The sequence below is a fragment of the Podarcis muralis genome, chromosome 14 (assembly GCF_964188315.1).
Source record: "Podarcis muralis chromosome 14, rPodMur119.hap1.1, whole genome shotgun sequence".
In the NCBI taxonomy this organism is placed as follows: domain Eukaryota; kingdom Metazoa; phylum Chordata; class Lepidosauria; order Squamata; family Lacertidae; genus Podarcis; species Podarcis muralis.
The window spans coordinates 36,478,856-36,496,629 of NC_135668.1; the positions used below are offsets into that span (position 1 = coordinate 36,478,856).

The 17,774-nt window shown below is 41.3% G+C and overlaps 1 protein-coding gene across 23 annotated transcripts in view; it reads left to right on the plus strand.

Moving 5' to 3' along the window:
* GLYR1 (glyoxylate reductase 1 homolog) overlaps nucleotides 1–17,774 on the plus strand; it is a 41,701-nt gene that overhangs the window by 13,708 nt on the left and 10,219 nt on the right. For 8 of the 23 annotated variants that reach the window (XM_028705221.2, XM_028705222.2, XM_028705226.2 and 5 more), the window contains 7 exons: nucleotides 4,807–4,945; nucleotides 5,458–5,676; nucleotides 9,994–10,080; nucleotides 13,698–13,754; nucleotides 14,530–14,580; nucleotides 14,685–14,758; nucleotides 16,834–16,933. In XM_028705221.2, coding sequence (XP_028561054.1) covers nucleotides 4,807–4,945; nucleotides 5,458–5,676; nucleotides 9,994–10,080; nucleotides 13,698–13,754; nucleotides 14,530–14,580; nucleotides 14,685–14,758; nucleotides 16,834–16,933 — 727 coding nt within the window. The remainder of the gene's footprint in view (nucleotides 1–4,806; nucleotides 4,946–5,457; nucleotides 5,677–9,993; nucleotides 10,081–13,697; nucleotides 13,755–14,529; nucleotides 14,581–14,684; nucleotides 14,759–16,833; nucleotides 16,934–17,774) is intronic. The other 15 variants (XM_028705234.2, XM_028705237.2, XM_028705241.2 and 12 more) reach the window with 13 other exon arrangements.

The window sequence follows — 17,774 nt, forward strand, 5'->3', positions numbered from 1 at the left end:
TTTTTGTAAATTCTTTAAACTGGTTTTAACCTTACATTTTCATATTGTTGTAACCTGCTATGGGAGTTTATGGTGAAGGGCAGGTAGGAAATAATACAACATCATGAGATGGGAACAAAAAAGGAGAAGGGAGAATTTGCAGTATGTTTTTATTTGCAGTGGAAACTTTTGAAAAGTGGATCGAATGGTCTGGAATGCTGTTTAGTTCCAGCATAGATTAATGAACAGATTGCAAATGTAAACGTTGATGTACCAAACCAAACCAAATAGCAGTATGGCATGTAGTTTATAATATAATTCGGTGAAGGAGGTTGGCTAAAGAGCAAGGCCTGAGGAATGTCTTAATCATGTCCTGTTGAATGATTTCTGTCTGCTGAGCAGTGGATATTTCATTCAAGTACAGGCTACATCTTATGTATAAGGGAAAGGCAAGATATAAGCAGGGCTCTGTATTCTGCAATTTGAGGGGGGCATAGCAGATTGTATTGCAAAAAAATAGTTTCCTGAGGCAAGCAAAGTAAGTTTCTAGCCCTTACTGTGTTTATAGAAACAGGAGAGTTGATGCAAAGTACATTTATACTTTAAACTGTCCTGTCATCTTTGGCTGAAGGGCAGTATATAAAATTATTAAATAAAAAATAAGAATTTCTATGATGCAGAATTTATTCTTATCACATAACTGGGATAAGAGTGGGATTTAAAATAATAATAATAATAATCATCATCATCATTCAGTGAAATGGGCCCTTTGTGACCTGTGTCTAATCCTCGGGTGAGCCTTTGAGTCACAGTCATTCACTTTAAGTGGGAATTTAGTTACCATCTGACAAAGTGTGATAATGCTCTGTTAATCCTGGTTATCTCCTCCAGTTTCTGTAATGGAAACAAAGCAGTACCTCCAGTAATGAAGCAGCATTTGGGCAAGTGCTCTCCACCCATTCTTTTGAGGAAAAACAACATAAACCTGAAGTAGTCAAGGAAAAGCCCAATGTGCCTTCTGACAAACTAATTTATAGCTCACTTGTATATTTGCAACAACAACAACTAATAAGAATAAAAAATAATTTGTTACTTATACCCTGTCCATCTAGCCGGGCCTCCCCAGCCACTCTGGGTAGCTCCCAACAGAATATTAAAAACACGAGAAAACATTAAACATTAAAAACTTCCCGAAACAAAAACTAGTATGATGTTTTTCACCACTCAAAGTATTTGACATGCATTATCTTATTGCAGTCTTTAACAGACACCCTGTAAGGTAGATCAGTATTATCCCCAAAGTGCAAATAGTGGGGGGAAACTGAGATTGTTAGGCTGAATTCATGGTAGAGGTAAAGTTTGAACCAGGGTCACCCTGACATAGTTTAACCTCTTAGCTACTATGCCACACCAGCTCTCTATGTATGATTAGGAACATCATATTATAGAGCCATTTGGGAATACGACTTAAAACTGTAGGTCTTGCCAGATGCAGAAAATTTGTGCATCTAGGAGAGAGTTTCTGGCATATTATGCTGGTATGCCTATGTGTGCTATGTGCATTTCACAAGACTTCACAATGGAGGACTTCCCAAGTGACTCTTTTGTGCTGTATTTGGTTGAAACAACCTCCCTCTCCTGCCAGAAACAGGAAGAAGTCAGTATGCATGTTTTTATAGGGTATATCTCCCTAAATCACCTGATTGTAGGCTTCTAGGAAGAAACTGAATAGTCACGGTTGACCTTTTTTAAAAAATAAATTAATGCATAAATATTTGACTGAAACATTTCTTTTTAACCAAGTAATAGCTCTGGCTTGTGGGCCCAGTTATGTCCACCAAGCCTCTCCTTTTGGCTTGAGAGACCATTGTAGCCAAGCCACAGCCACCTATCCTGAATGTGATGTCATATGCGATGTCAGGGTGAGGCAGGTAAATTCATATATTGCTGTTGAAACTCTGTTTACATATGCAGTTTGATTGCAAACTGTTGCCTCACAATTCAACTTTCTTTTTATTTATTTTTAAAGGCAAGTTTCTAGTAGAAATTTTCTTGAAAGTATGCATCTGTGAATCTTTAGAAATCTTAACTCTTGAGGGTTTGCTGAATAAGACATTCAGAGTTAGATATACGGCTTTAGTGCTATGCTTGCCTTCGTATTCTTCCCCATAGTTCCCTTTTTCAAAATAAGCAGGCAGGTGCCATTCATACAGCTTTCCTTGATGCACAATTGAGTTACCTCTAGGCCTGGGCAACGGTGGGTAGGTGGGCTGCACACCGCTGCCCTGCGCTCCCGCACTGCTTCCTGCCCCCCCCCCCGCCACTTCCTTAGGAGGCTTGGGAGCGGTGGGCAGGTGGTGTGGCTTCCCCACGCTCCCGGGCTGCTTCCTGGTATAAGCTCCCGGTATAAGCACTGGGAATACCCAACGCGGAACATGACTATAACCAACTTTAATAAGTGAACGGGCATTTTTGGTTTTAAAATAAAAATAAAAGGAAAAAGCTCACATTCTGGTGCTGCTGTTTGTAGAAGGAATAGTGCCAGAAATGGTCATATACATGGCCTAGTTCATAATATCTTCCCCAATTTTGGAGCAAAAGGGCACAACTGTGATGCCAAAACAAGGAAAGGAGTTAATCCGTACACATTCTCAGTGCCCAGCCTCCTGACTAAGGCTGCTTTGTGCCTAACTGCTTACCTAGAGGTAAGCTCAATTTAATTCATTAGGACTTATTTCTGAGTAGGTCTAGCTAGCATTGCACTGTATATTATTAATAATAATATGTTTTGTCTGCAAGCTTAAATATTTGTGTGTGTGGATATGTTAAGTCAGGATAAACTGCTTTAAAAGACTAAAGTCTGAATGAAATCAATAGTAGCATAATTCTGCTAGGACCAATTCAAGTCATAGAAGAAGTGAATTAAAGCTTTTTTGAGTTCATAACTTTTATCAGGCCGGGTGAGTAGGGATTGTGAGGAAGACAGATGTAATAGTTACTTGGCATAATGGAGAGCCCAGTTTGTGGTAATAGTTGAAGATTGAATGAAGGACAGATTGCACAGGTTGCTCACTGGGGCAAGAAAGGCTGAGCATATAACAACAATTCTGGCCTGACAGCGCTGATTATGAGTTAATTTCCAGGCACAATTCAAAGTGCTGGTTTTGACCTATGAAGTTTTAGGTGCCCCCCCCCCAACTGACCCAGACCCTGCAATCATCATCTGAGGGCCTTCTTTGTGGGGCCCCTCCACAGGCATTCTGGAAGATGGCAACATGAGAAAAGGTCTTTTCATTGGGCTAGCTCCCTGCTAGTGGAATGCTTGCTCAGGGCAGGTTTGCCTGGCACCATATCCTTAAGTGCTATGCAAAAACATACCTTTTTAATCATTTGGATTTTAACTCTCAGTGGCCTTTTTGTGTTGGTGAGATGTTTTAATGTAGAGGGTTATTTTCCAATGCTGGTTTTAATGTATCTCTGTGTTTGGGTTTTTTGCTTAAAATACTCTAACTCACTTTGAGTTGCTGTGGCAAAAAAATGACTAATAAACTTCATAAATAATAATAAAAAGAAAAAAGCCTTTTTTTACTTAGACTTTTGGTTCTAATAAACAAATTACTATTGCTTTTGGATTCCCTTTTTCTAATGGACCAAAATTTCTTCCCACATTGTTTTGTCTACTAAAACTGCATACTATTCTTTGGTGCTTAAAAGTCAGGTGGAATGTGATTTTCTTGAGTTGGTGTTTAAGCATTTTATTGAGGCAACAACTCATTTAAACAATGGTTTTTGCAACTCCACTGGAATTCTGTAGATAGAATATTGATTAATCTTATAAAATGATATGCATGGATTCTGATTCTTTGTTTCTGTGACAGAAGTTGTAAAGTTAATAGGTTACATATAGCAACCTACCTACTGAGAAGGAGAAATGTCATTTAAAACATGTCATTAGGAACAAAGTCTAGGACTTGAAATAGCAGAAATGCTATGGAAATGCATATAAAAGAAAACAGAAGAGGTGAATAAGTTCCCCTTCATTCTGTAATAGTTGAGTTCATCTAAAGACAGGTGTTCTTCCTAATTCAGCTAGGTGCTGCTAAGGAAAGTTGAAAGTCTGGCAGGGTGAGGGGGTATCACCAGATTGAATCAAGAAAATCAAAGCAAAACCTTAATAGCTTAATTTACCCAATTCATTATAAGCAAAATAGCTCTTAGTCAGAAGTGACTTCTGATTTCACTAGTGATTTCCTTGAACACGGAAGACACTCACATTGAAAACCAGCAGTGGCACTTGAAGAAGAACTATTCTGCTTGAAAAACATCAGGCACAAACATAACAAAAAAAATTCCTTCCAGTAGCACCTTAAAGACCAACTAAGTTAGTTCTTATAGCAACATACCTACTGAGAAGAACTAACTTAGTTGGTCTTTAAGGTGCTACTGGAAGGAATTTTTTTTGTTTTGACTATGGCAGACCAACATGGCTACCTATCTGTAACAGGCACAAACATCTTTGAGATGCGGTTTGTTAACAAGTAAACTGCTTTTTCAGCACATTGGGGTCACTTCTAATTGAGGAGGTATGGGAGGGAATGCTTACATATAACTGAAGCAGTATAAAGTTAGCCAAGAAGAGGATTTGCTGTGGGCGCTAGGTAGCATGCCACTTGGGAAAGTATATATGTTCCAAGGCAGGCTCTTGGAATACGGGGGTGGGGGGACAAAGTATTCAGGTTTTGTCCACACATCTTGCTTGGAAGGGCTGCCAATTACCTCTGGGAGCGATATGACTGGAAAATACCATTTTGATTTCTCTTTTATTAGTGCTTGGATTAAAGTGGAGCAGCTGAAGCCTTATCATGCCCACAAAGAGGAAATGATTAAAATTAACAAAGGCAAGAGGTTCCAGCAAGCTGTGGATGCTGTGGAAGAATTCCTCAAAAAAGGCAAAGGCAAGGACCAGGTGAGTGTGCTTTCATTTAGTTTTGCCTCCTGACACCGTTCCCTGGAATAATGAATGAAATGCTTCCGTTTTTACTTTATTGCCAGGTAGGTGTTCCAGATTATGTCTCAAGAATTATACTATGAAACAGTGATTAGGATCACATTTAAAGTTGTAAAGCAGTTAAGTTTCACAATTCTGTCAACTCTCTGACTTCCTTAAAGTGAACAGTGACAAAAGGATCGGCTTGATCTCCTTACAGCGTTGGAATGTGTTTGCTATGCACTCTGGAGTTAGAACTTTTTTTTCCATATAAAGTAGGTGTCTGCCTAGAACACACAGCTGTGCTTTGCCTCTCCTTGTCTGTTCTAAATAGTAGCTTGAACCTGCTAAAACCCTGAGTTCAGGGTCCTTGGCATTCTTCGGATATCTGGCAAAACTCATGTTTGGATTTTGTGAGTTTGGGGACAACAAAATCCATGCCAGCTCATGCCCCTTCTTTTCCTCATCCTCTCTGTTCTGTAATCTCTCAGGCTTCTCATAACTCCACCGAAGAGAAGAATCGGCGGAATTCGAGTGAAGAGAGGGGCAAGCAGTCAGTGGGAGAAGAGAAACACAAAGCCAATTTGTCTGAAGGGAAGCCGAAGAAGAGGGTGTCTTCCGTTTCTTCAGAGCGAGGCTCAAAATCCCCTCTGAAGAGAACGTATGAGCAAAGCCCCCGGAAGCGAGGGCGCCCCCCTAAAGATGAGAAGGTTTGTGTTTTGCATCTCCTCCCATGCTCTGTGAGCTTGTCCAGATGGAATGTAACCTTAACAGCCAACCAGATGACTTCATTGTTGTGGCCATTTGAAAAGTTGCATGTGTTAACTGTTCAAGGGTCCACCAGGCAATTCCTTTATTCCTCAGCCATAATCATTTATATTAGTTGGCTCTTCCAAAGTGCTCAGCTTTAGAAGTTTCATGGAGTGGCTCCTCTCTCTGGGAAATCCAACGAGATAACACCATTTTTCCATCTTGTTGCACGCTAACCAAGGAAACGGATCACAATTTCACCATCAATAGTGGTATATGTTAACATCTCCATCTCATTTGTACGTTTGGTCAGATGACAGCCCTTTCCATCTCATCCTTTCTCCGGTGCGGTCAGGCTGGAAAAGGGCCAGTTGCCTTGATAGATGGGCACGAAGAAAGCTTCTAGAAGTGGATGACGCAGCCAGAAGACGTCCGTTTCTGTGCATTCCTAATTCTTTGCCAGCCTTTGATTCCTCACCCCCTGTTGTGGTCTGTCCCATCCTTGGACACGACAGATGTTCACTAGCGGAACGTGGCCACCTCTATCTATTCAAGAAAGTTGGAATCTCCTGCTCTGGCGGTTGATGTTACCCACTTCAATCCTTACCAGTTGAATGGATTACAATAATGCTAATGCTCCACGAGGCTGAATCTGAATGCCACTAAGAAGCATAAGACAGGATTACTAATCAGCTAAGATTTACTAGAATTGCATTCCACTCATTTTCAGTTGAATGGTACAAAGTGCTTCCCTCTTTCTCGCTGCCATCTTTTATTAGGTCACAGTTGTGACCCTCATCTTTACTAGTTTGAGGTTTAGATTCCTGCAGTCTGGGAAAACCATTATTGATACTTTATTGGTGACTGACCAGATCCCTGCGTTTAGATGTGATGAAGCTGCTTGCAAGTAGGATTTTCCCTGATATTTTATTTTAGGTTATACATTTCCAAAACAGTTGGCTTGAGGGTGTGCATATTTGCTAACTTGTTCTTTTGGAGAGTGTATCAGTACAGTGGAACTTCGAGTTGCAAACGTGATCCTTGTGGGAGGCACATTTGCAACCCGCAGCATCGCCTCTGCACACACGCACGACGCGCTTCTGCGTATGCGCAAAGTGCGGTTTTGGTGCTTCTGCGCGTGAGCGAGCACCGAAATCTGGAAGTAACCGTTACGGTACTTCTGGGTTTGGCGCGTCTGTAACTCGAAAACATGCAACCCACAGCATTCGCAACCTGAGGTATGACTGTAGTAAATTTAGCCCTTTGAATTTCAGAAGCATACTAAGTCACTGGCTGAATACCAGGTGAGGGGGGTGTCCCTTTTTACATGGTGGATTGCAGAAAAGTTGGCAGTTATGGATGGATTTTCTGGCTGATGGAGCAGCAGCATCAAGAAGTTTGGAAAGAAAAGAGGCTACTGAAAGCAACAGACTTCTTGATGACGCTGCTCATTCAGCTACCACTGCTGCATACTCTCTTGCCCATTGAAGAATATTCAGTATTTTTTCAAAATATAATCATCAAAAGAGTTTGGGAGCCCAGTTCCAGTGGAGGAGAGCCCTGCTTTTGTAAGAACGGCTGTTGGACCAGGCTTTGTATAGATAGCACTGGCTGTGACAGTCCAAGTCCTCTTGGCAACTGAAATGGTCCTGGTTTGTTACTGTTGTGGAATCTCACTCTGCCTAAAATCAAAAGGGATTGCAAATTGCTGTGGAAGATGGCTAGAAAACATCTCACTGAAAGCACTAAATGGACACTGGTTGGTTGGTTGGTTTAGCCTTTTACTTAAAATGTGGTGGAGATGGGAAGTTTAATGTAGGAGGGTAGTAGAGTTATTCCAAAGATGGTGATGGGATAAAATGCTCCCTAGATTATGATGAGGCTGTGGCAACTCCCTCTACACCTTCAGGTGGTTGTTGTAAAATAATTTATACCCACCTTTCAACCCCTACAGATGTCTTTCAAGGTGATAGCTCAATGGGTAGAATGTGTGACTCTTAATCTCAGGGTCGTGGTTTCAACTGGGGAGAAACTTCCTACAGGGCAGGGGGTTGGACTAGATGGCCGTTGGGGTTTCTTCCAACTCTACAATTCTGTGACACCAGTCATCACATCCACACACAATGTTTAGAGGTTGCAGAGCAGTATTGGATGACTCTTGGTCGCTCCTTGTTTATATTCAAGAGATCCAGTATCATATACATGCATTTTACATGGTACACAAATACATGGTGGGTCCAGGGGTAGGAGATGAAAATGATTGTTCCTGATCATAGGTTTGGAAGGAATGGGAAGGTTCTGCTATCATTCAGGGTAATCTCTCCACCGCCCTAGCCAAATCAGCCTCTACAGTCCAGCCCCCCACGTATATGCAATACACAAAATACTTATATACACACAAATTGAAGGAATTTACTGCAGAGTGGATAGAGCCAGATGGCACAGGCTTGAGAAGATAAGCAAGGGCATATTTGCCATCAATTCTACACATGTTTGCTCGAAATAATTTCCATCAAGTTCACTTCATTTTAGGTAACTACTGTATGTAGTAACTATCAAAATCCAGCATTTGTTTAGCAAAAGATAAGGAGCCTATTATGTGACTGGGTGGCTATTTTGTTACTCTTGCAACTCTTACACCAAAGGGATTTAATACTTAATAAGGGTTGCCAATGTGTGGACTTGGCCCAGCTGAAGATTGATGGTAGAGTTGTAAGAACTACCACATAAAAAGAATAGTGGCTTAGACTAGCCAAGGTTGATAATATGAATCATAACTTTTTGGAAAAGCCTAAAAATCTTAGCCAGATCATTTATTGAAATAGAAAGCAAAAAGTGGTGGTGCTTAGATGACACGCAGTGAAAATTGGCCAAGATTCCAAAACCAGTAAAGATTTTGTCTTTTGTTCATTGCTTTCCTTCTCCCTCAGCAGTAGGTATAGATTAGAGTGTAATGTGCTTTTGGCACAATTCTTCATTCCAGAAATTGGGACCCGTTAAGAAGAAACTAGGTTAGAGGTGAAGGGTGGGTTCCGTTTGAGTCAAGGAAAGGGATGCAAATTGGTGTGTGTGTGTGTGTGTGTGTATATATATATATATATATATATATGTTTGCTTTCGTAGATTTTCACGGGTACAGGAATGCAGGTTTTGGTGTCCTCGGGTATCTTCCCGTGTAAAAGTTGGGGTGTCTAGGCGACGTTTCGACGAGGTCTCACTCGTCATCTTCAGGCTGGTGCTTTCGGCTTCTTGTTACTGGAACAGAGCCCATATATATATATATATATATATATATATATATAAAACAAGAGGTTAATAATGGTAAAAGAGCAAGCTGAGATGCACTGTGTTCTCAGTACATTTCTCGATGACAATAATGGCAGAGGGAAATAAGATAAGATGAGGGAGTCCTTCTTGGAAATAAATGTCATCCTGGCTTGTGAAATTTACTAGACAGCATGTATTGAATCATTGTCATGTGCATTGATTATGTTACGTTCACGATGTTAAGCACACCTAATAGGGTGTAAGTCTTAGTGAACCTGGGGGTGGGGTGGGGACTTGCTTCCAAGTTTACAGTAGGATCTTGCTGCATGGATTATTGCTTGGTTGCTTTGAGTCACCTTGAAGCTGCTAAAAGTCCTTGCTTATTTTGGTTAATTTGCTTTTATTGGATTTATTGTCCATGCCACCCATCCCAAGTTCCTAGATATAACAGAAATTAAATCAATAAATTAACCCATTTTTAAAAAATACTGTACGTTACCAGAATTCAAATTATCCCAGGTCTCATTTAACACTACCCATTAAAAGCTGGCCCCAATAAATTATTACTTGCCCAACTTTCACCAAATACTATAAGCTCAGACCTTGGGAAAGAGAACATTTATTATTGTAGAGGCAACACTTCTCGGTCCTCTGTGTATAGAATACAGATGGACCCTTCCTCACCATTCATTCTCTTCCTTTTTTGCACATGAGAGATGGCACTCTCCTAACCCACCCAGCCATTTGCTCCTAGCGCAAACCCCTTTCTTCCACTGAGAGTTTTTCATATTGCATTTTGCAAGCACGTTCCACTACTTGATTTTGGAAGTTGTATTCCTTTGTAAGAGCAACATTTTCCAAAGAGTGATTGGGAGTATGTGGAAGAAGAAAATATGTTTCATTATATTTGTTACATATTCATTTAGCTGCTATTCAAATATCCTGCGCCCAGAGTTTTTGGATTCTGCCCGTAAACTTTGTTCTTGATCAATCTCCTCCTTGCTTCACAGGATCTGACAATCCCTGAATCGAGCACAGTGAAGAGAATGATGACTGGCACCATGGCTGGCTTTAAATGGCCACCGAGTGTAAGCGAGGTGATTTAATTCTTTGTCTTTTCCTCAGTGGAAAAAATTCTAGCATTTCTGCTGTTGTACGAAGCACAGAGGGGTGGATCACAGTAATCCTCTACTTTGCATACATCAGAGTTTCTTAATGGAAGGCTTGGTTCCCCATATTTTGTGCAAGAGACCCTTTCCTTCCTTGTTCTTCCATTTCCAGTCCTCTCTGTGCATGACTTGCATCATGCCCCTTTTCCAGTTTCAAATACTCACCTCTTGTATTACTTCATCTCCTCTCTCTTACTGTCCCTATTCCTGTACCCATCTCTGCATTGACCTGGTTACTGTCTGTTTCATATGGGCGAAGGGAAACAAGAGGAGGAGCCACTGGGCTCATTCTAACATAACACTAAACCATGGTTTAGCATGAACTGAAACAAACCTGGATAAGGCCTTGGACTCACCATCAGCCAAGAGAAGGATTTCTGCAGCATTTAGATTTGCTTCCATTGAAACCTGGCTTATTATGTGCAAACCAGGCATTGTGGTTTAAAGATGTTTTGGTCAACTTCTGAGCAAACCAACTACTAACCATGGATTATGAAGCTGGCTTGCTCAATTTAACCAAAGCTTGTTTTAAACCACAATTATATTGTGATGACAAGTTAGATTTCAAATCTATAGAAGGCCTCCTGGTTGCATGGGAGTAGGTGATTTGCTCTTGCTCATTCCAGCACATAGTACCAAACCATAGTTTACGCTTGCATACAAACCAGCCCACTGTAGAAGAGGCGTTACTTTTCCATGCATTGGTGCTTTAAGTTGGGTCTCCTGGTGCCATGGTGATGTCAGGTGATTGACAGTTGTGTAGCCCTGTTTACCCATCAAAATGGTCTGGGGTGTGTGTGTGAGAAGTTTGGGATCTGGTCATTCCTCATTCCTGACAAAAACCATTCTGCACTCTTTCAGTCTTAAGATGACAATAGTAGTCTTCATCTTGTAGCCTAGTTTAATTAGTCTAATAGCTATGCCTTAGCTTCTTAAAACATTTTAAAATTAAATGTATATAAATAATAAAAATATTTTTATTTAAGTCATTTCTTAGGGCAGCTCTTTAAAATGCTTTAAATCACATGCCATGAACAGTGCATTTACTTGTATTTAAAGGTCTCAGATTACTATTGCACGAGGCATGCCAGGCCTGAGAAGCAAGCTATAAGCATGTTTTATATATGTTTACTCAAAAGTAAGGCCTATCAATTTCAGTAAGGCTCATTCCCTGTTTACTTATTTGTAAAGTGTTCTCTGAGAAACTCACTTTGGAAATATAAAAAAAAAGCTGTTACGTTATGAACATAGTGGCTCAAATGCAAAAATATAACTTGTGAACATGAACAGAAATGCTCCTGTCTTTCATCACCAGGTGGTAACCATATATAGCTTCCATATTTGGGGGTTAGAGAAAATAACTTGGGAAATGGGGATGAGACCCACAAAGTGAAGCAATGCAGAGCAAGACATCACTCTTCTCCTCCCCAGAAACACTAGCATGCTCAACTTCAAATTTCCTATCTTCTCCCACCCCTTAGACTCCAATGTTATGCAGTTATAGTAAAGAATGACCCCCTCACACTTCCAGGCAAACTCCCTGCAACACAGAAGTCATGCAGGTCTATCCTAGAAAGAAAGGAGAAAAGAATCCAAAGGCAAACACACGTCATGTTCAGAATTTGCTTTTTGCATAGCTCAGCATGTTCATTGTAGCCTCTTTGATCTTTGAGATGCAATACTCATAAGCTAGGAGGTAAGGGTAGAAGCTTAGCAGCACAGGTGATTGTCTGGGGCTCCAGGGCTGCCACTCTACAGCCCTCTGGCAGCAGTGAGGAGGCAGCAGGACTTCCTATAAAGAATGCAGCAGTTGGCAAAGTTGGTAGGGCAGGGTTAGTCAATGTGGTGCCCTCCACTGTTGCTGAACTCCCATCAGCCCCAGCCAGCGTAACCACTGGTGAGGGATGAAGGGTGTTACAGTCTAGCAATGCCTGGAGGGGCGGGCACCACATGGGCTACTCCTGTACTAGGTCCAATAGCAGAGAGGGGATAGAACTCAAGGTTGTTGGCTGATAGAAGTCTTTTCATGTGATTCTCCCTGCAATTTCCCCTCCCCTCCTACCCTTCATTGCTCAGTTCTGAGGGCCAAACTACACAAAAAGTTAAATACATCTTTGCATTTGGCTTGCAATGTTTTAAAATACAAATTTCCTTCCAAACCAAATTTTATTTATTTATCACGTTTGTTTGTTTGTTTGTTTGTTTGTTTATTATTAGTCAGACTTCATCCGAAGATCACAGGGTGGTTCACAACATAAAAACACAAAATGTGAACCCAAAATATATAATAAAACAAAAACAAACCAGTAATCTTCCACCTGCAAACACATTTAATCAGCCATAGAATGTTAAGCAGCCGAAGACGTGGTTACAGAGAAACAATTTTTCCTGGCGTCTTCAGACAGGTAATGAATTCACCAGGTGAGCCTCCCTGCAGAGAGCATTCCACAAACTGGGAGCCGCCACAGGAAAGGCACATTTTTGTGTTGCCACCCTCTGGTCCTTTCGTGGAGGAAGCACACAAAGAAGGGCTTCAGAGGATGATCTCTGTATCTGGGCTGGTTCATATGGAAAGAGGCAGTGATGACGAACATCAAAACCTATTACACTGTTAACACAATACTAATTGAATCTTGTCTTTCTCTTTGTTGTGTGGACCATTGGTAGAAAATATAAGGAGGGGTAAGGGATGATTAGATAACCAGTCAACACCAATTATTAGTTGAAGAGTTGATAGTGACTGGTGCCAAGAGGCAGAAGATAAAAAAAGTAGTCAAAGTAGTTTCTGAGATATCACCTTAGGTTTGGTTTTTGGAGTTGGCAAACTGTGTCCCTCACCGTTTTATATTTATCAGAAACATTTCACTTAAATTGATGATTTCCATCTAACATGAACATGCTCTTAGAATGGGTAGTGTTTAACTGATTTATTTAAAGCAGTAATAAACCGCTCTTCAGACAAAAAAAAAGGCTTCCTAAGTGACTTTTTTTAAAAAAAAAAAGATTTGAGATCACAGACCTGTAGCAGAATTTTAAACATGTTTACTCAGAAGTAAACTGCTTGCTGCTTAATAGTGTGCTTAGGATTGCAACTTAGAAACCAATACATTCAGATGAGTCCTGTTTTTAAACGGAAAGTGCTTTTATGGGATATATCACAAGCTTAAATATATCCCAAGGAGTCATTTTCAAGCAGCCTCCCATAATGTTGCCATGGGTGGCTTTCACTGAAGAGGCTACTGTGTGTATTATGTCCTGGAAATTACTTTCCTTCTCCTGCCAATTCTTTCTGAGCTGAACTCCCCAGCCTGCCTCTCCTGGACTCTCTTAATTCCCACCTCTATTATCAAGCATAATGATAACTTCTTGACACACATCCTGTATTAGGTACAGAGATAAAAACAAGACTCTTGCTAGTCTGTGGCAGACATCAAGGAGTCTCCTCAGAATTGAGAAAGTGACGACCCATTAAAATGTGTGTGGAGGCTTTTCAGACTTGAAGTTTGGTTGCCTTGGTTTCTAAGTTTGCCTCTTTGCAATTGCAGCCTGTGAAAGATGGCGACCCTCATTTCCATCACTTCCTGCTTAGCCAGACAGAGAAGGTGAGCAATAGGTTTGGCTGATGAGTTCATTGCTTGTGGCACTTCAGGAGCTGAAGTCTCTGTGCCAGGTTTCATTAGTTTTGCCTTGGCATTCATAAGTGAAAATGCCTTTAAAGTTGAGCTGTGACATCCTCAGATTTCCTTGAGGAACAGCAGTTTTTCACTTGTACATATGGGACAAGTATGATTTTAAAAGTTAATGGAGCAGGTCACCAGAAGTTGCTCATAAGGCAGCTATAGGGAGATAACAGTCATTTATTCCACCCCACATGCATTTCATAAAGATTCCTCCATCCTAAGGGAGCATGGTTGGGGAGTAGGAAATAGGACGTTGCCTTATACTGAACCAGATCATTGATCCATCTAGTTCAGTATCACCCTAAGCCTAGACTCTACACTGACTGGCAGCTGCTCTCCAATGCTAGTGATTGAAACTGGGTCCTTCTGTATGCAAAGCAAGTGTTCTACCAACTGACCTGCAGCTGTTCTCCTGCAATAATTATTTACTATTACCATATACGCTTGGGGGTTTTTTTGCCAGATCTCTCTAAGCTTGGTTCTTCACCTATGAGTTCACAGTGTTATCTGGAATTGCCCTGGAGGGAAGGGGTTGAACATAAGAACTATTTTTCTCATACAGAAAGTAGGGTGGGGTGTCTCTGGCTTGCTCATAATTAATTGTCTATTCATGCTGAGTATATAGGTATACTTGCCCTGCAAGACAGCAAAAGAGTTTTCCCCCAAATCTGTTATTTTCCTTTTCCTCTCTATGCAGCCGGCTGTTTGCTACCAAGCCATCACAAAGAAGCTGAAGGTGTGTGAAGAGGTATAGCAGACTTCCGTTTTTACATGCCTGCATTATAGTTTTGAGACAGCCTGTTTCTGTAAAGTAAAATTATCTTTTATGGCTGTGTTTTTTCTACCCCTTAGGAAACAGGGTCCACGTCTATCCAGGCAGCCGACAGCACGGCTATCAATGGCAGCATCACTCCCACAGACAAGAAGTAAGAACCTCCTTTTCTTTCATTTCCCTCTGATTCTGAAGTCTGCCATGTCTGCCTGTTGGCTCAAGAAGCAATTTGGTACATATATGTAAACAGTTATAACAATTGCATGTATAAAACATTTTTAAAAACCATAGTTATATGTGTCACAGCAGTTGAAAATAAGATCACATATGGAAAACTTATTCAGATTCAAAGCAGATACCAGTTGGGATAAATATTTTAGAAGGCTTGTTAAAAGAGGAATGGCTGAGTGAGTTTTGTGTTTTTATAAAAGTATTTCTGTATCACCATATTATAAAATATAAGGGTGATGTACAACAAAACATAAAACACCATTAAAAACAATTCAGAGAATCACCAAAGTAACTGGCTAGTCTAAACATTAGAAATTTAAATAGCTGCAAAGGCTTTCCAGGATAAAAAAAAGGCTCCAAGAGATGCAAGAAAGTCAAAAGCAATGAGTTTCTTGAAGAAGAGCATGATCAAACTAGGATAAATAAAATTAGCAAGACTTCCTGGATATCGTAATGAGCCTGCCTGCTGGTCTGATGAATGTATTTTGAAAAATGAAAGTTGCTTTCATCACAACTCTAGGGTCGTTGCATGAATGTGCTGGGAGTTGCCTAGTCTATATGTGGTCGAAAGCATTGTCCTGCAAGGCAGGTCAGGTGGCCTAATCTGTTTAACCACCAACCCCAAACCACCAGGCACATGGGTAGAGGCGGAAGCAGTGTACCTTCCAAGAACGGCACTCTATGACACTTGTGTCCTCTGGCACTTCCTGTGCTTCCCCCCTCTCCTTTCTAGAGTGACAGGAGCTACAGTTGCACTTCCTGCCTCGCTCTCGGAAGCAATTTCCCTCCTGCTCCGATGCAGAACAGGCTGTGGCCTGTTTGTGGCTGGAGCTGTCTCGGAATGTCCGTTTTTCAGGCTTGCTGAAGGGAAACTTAATATATAACAATGAAAGTATTCAGGTAAACCCTTTCCCCTTAGCAATTCGGAAGCAGACGATGCGTCCCTCTGGGTTGGGCTCAGTTAGTGTGAAAATGTCTTAGCAGTGGCTTGCCGCAAGCCTCTCATGGTGGTTTAGTTAAGCATTGCAAGTGCTGCCAGCCGTGAACTGAACAGCAGACGTACAGGAAGCTAAAATGTGTTAGCTTTATTAAGATCAGTTTTGAAACGCCTTTGTTAATTGAGGAGGGAAACAGTCACTTGTACTCTTTGTAAGTTTCCAAGGGTAATTTGTCTTTGTTCCATTCTGGTATCCCTTGTTCTTGCCACTGCCTCTTTATAGTTTACTTAAAGTGCATGCAGGGCCCTCTCAACCAAAATTCTTCCAATACCCCCCTTCCCTCCTTAGTAATTTGGATAAGGAATGTTGCATGTTAGCAGTGGCTTTTCCTAAGCATGAAACCAGAGTGGCTGCTAACATGTGAACTGTAGCTTAAACAAGCACTTAATTCTCTTTTAAGTGGCATGGCAGAAAGATTTACAAAAACATAAGTGACTTTTGATCTGTGAGTTGTGCACCAGGATACCAAATGCTGTGTTGAGCCTTCTGAGGCAAACTAGCTAAGAGAGGGAGTTGCCCAGTCATTGCTGAACTGTACTCAAATTTAGACCTTGCACATGCAAACCCAAGACATTTTTCACTGCACCGTCCTAGTCGGTTTTGTGCTATCAGTGAGTATGACTTTGTGCACCCAGTTTTTTGTCCTCCTAGGATGAGGTTCTCTTATCTGCCTGAGCAGAAAGTAATGTATCTTAAGTCCAGACTGCTTGTTTAGGCATGCTGTATAGAGCAGATTTTTTATGTCTGTCAGCCGTTGGCTCTTTGCTAGGGATATAAATGTCATCCTTTTGGTGTTCCTGCTCCTGAGAACATTGGTGCTCACCCAATAAATCCTCTGTTACTATGAATTACGCACTTTGCTGCCTGCCTCCGTATGTCTTGTTTCCATTAAGCTTGAACCCCACAAGGCCTCGAAGAGCTTCTGCTTCTATATCTCCAACCTCACATTAAGCCCTTATGCAGATTTCCAACACTACAAACTTCCTTCTCTCCTCCCCAGGATAGGTTTCCTTGGCCTTGGCCTGATGGGGAGTGGCATCGTGTCCAACTTACTAAAAATGGGTCACACTGTCACGGTCTGGAACCGGACTGCTGAAAAGGTGAGTTCATTCTTTGGAATGTATGAGACGATATCATACATGATCTTGGTCACCTAGTCTAAGCTTATGCATCTGCAGAGAGACTTCATTATGAAGCTGTGGCGACTTTCAGCTTGGCTGACCTTAAGCCATCATCCCAAATGTGAACAGTGGGGTTTCACTGAGCTTGGAAGTATAGTAATGAGAAGCCATTTAGACAAAAAGTATGCCTTTCTGTCAGTCACGTCTGAGACATGCATTTCTGAGCTCCACCACTGCTGTGACAAAGTCAGCTTAAATTATCACACCAGAACATAGTAGCCATGGTAACATTTTCCTTCCCTCTGCTTCATGTTCTTTCCTCTCATTTTGTGCTATTTTTGTGGCTAGTAGCAGAAGCTCTGCCTTCTGATCTCTGGAGCAGCTGTGCCCACATCATTCTTGTATCAAGTTTTTGGAGATGGATTTATTTATTTGAAGCATTGGTTTACCCTGCCCTTCAGCCAAAAAGGCTCCTGGAATAGCTTGTATATGAGATCAGTAGCATATAAGCCAGTCCCTTCAGGCTTTCAACCTAACAGATACAACACAAGAGGGAAGAGGAAGAGAAGTCGACCCAGGCATCAGTTCGTAGTGAACACATAAGTAGCTTTTTAATGGGAAGATTTGAATGAGAGGAGGCCAGTGGCAGCCTGTCTCAGCAGAGTCAATGGAGTGGACCCTGAAGCCTCTCTGTCCCTCTGCTACAGCCAGCTGGAATGGCTAGTCTATAAATTGCTTGAGCACAGTGGAGTGAGAGATAGTGTGCATGTCTAATTCTTAAAAGCAGTGATCAAACTCACAATGGTTCCCCCCCCCCTTA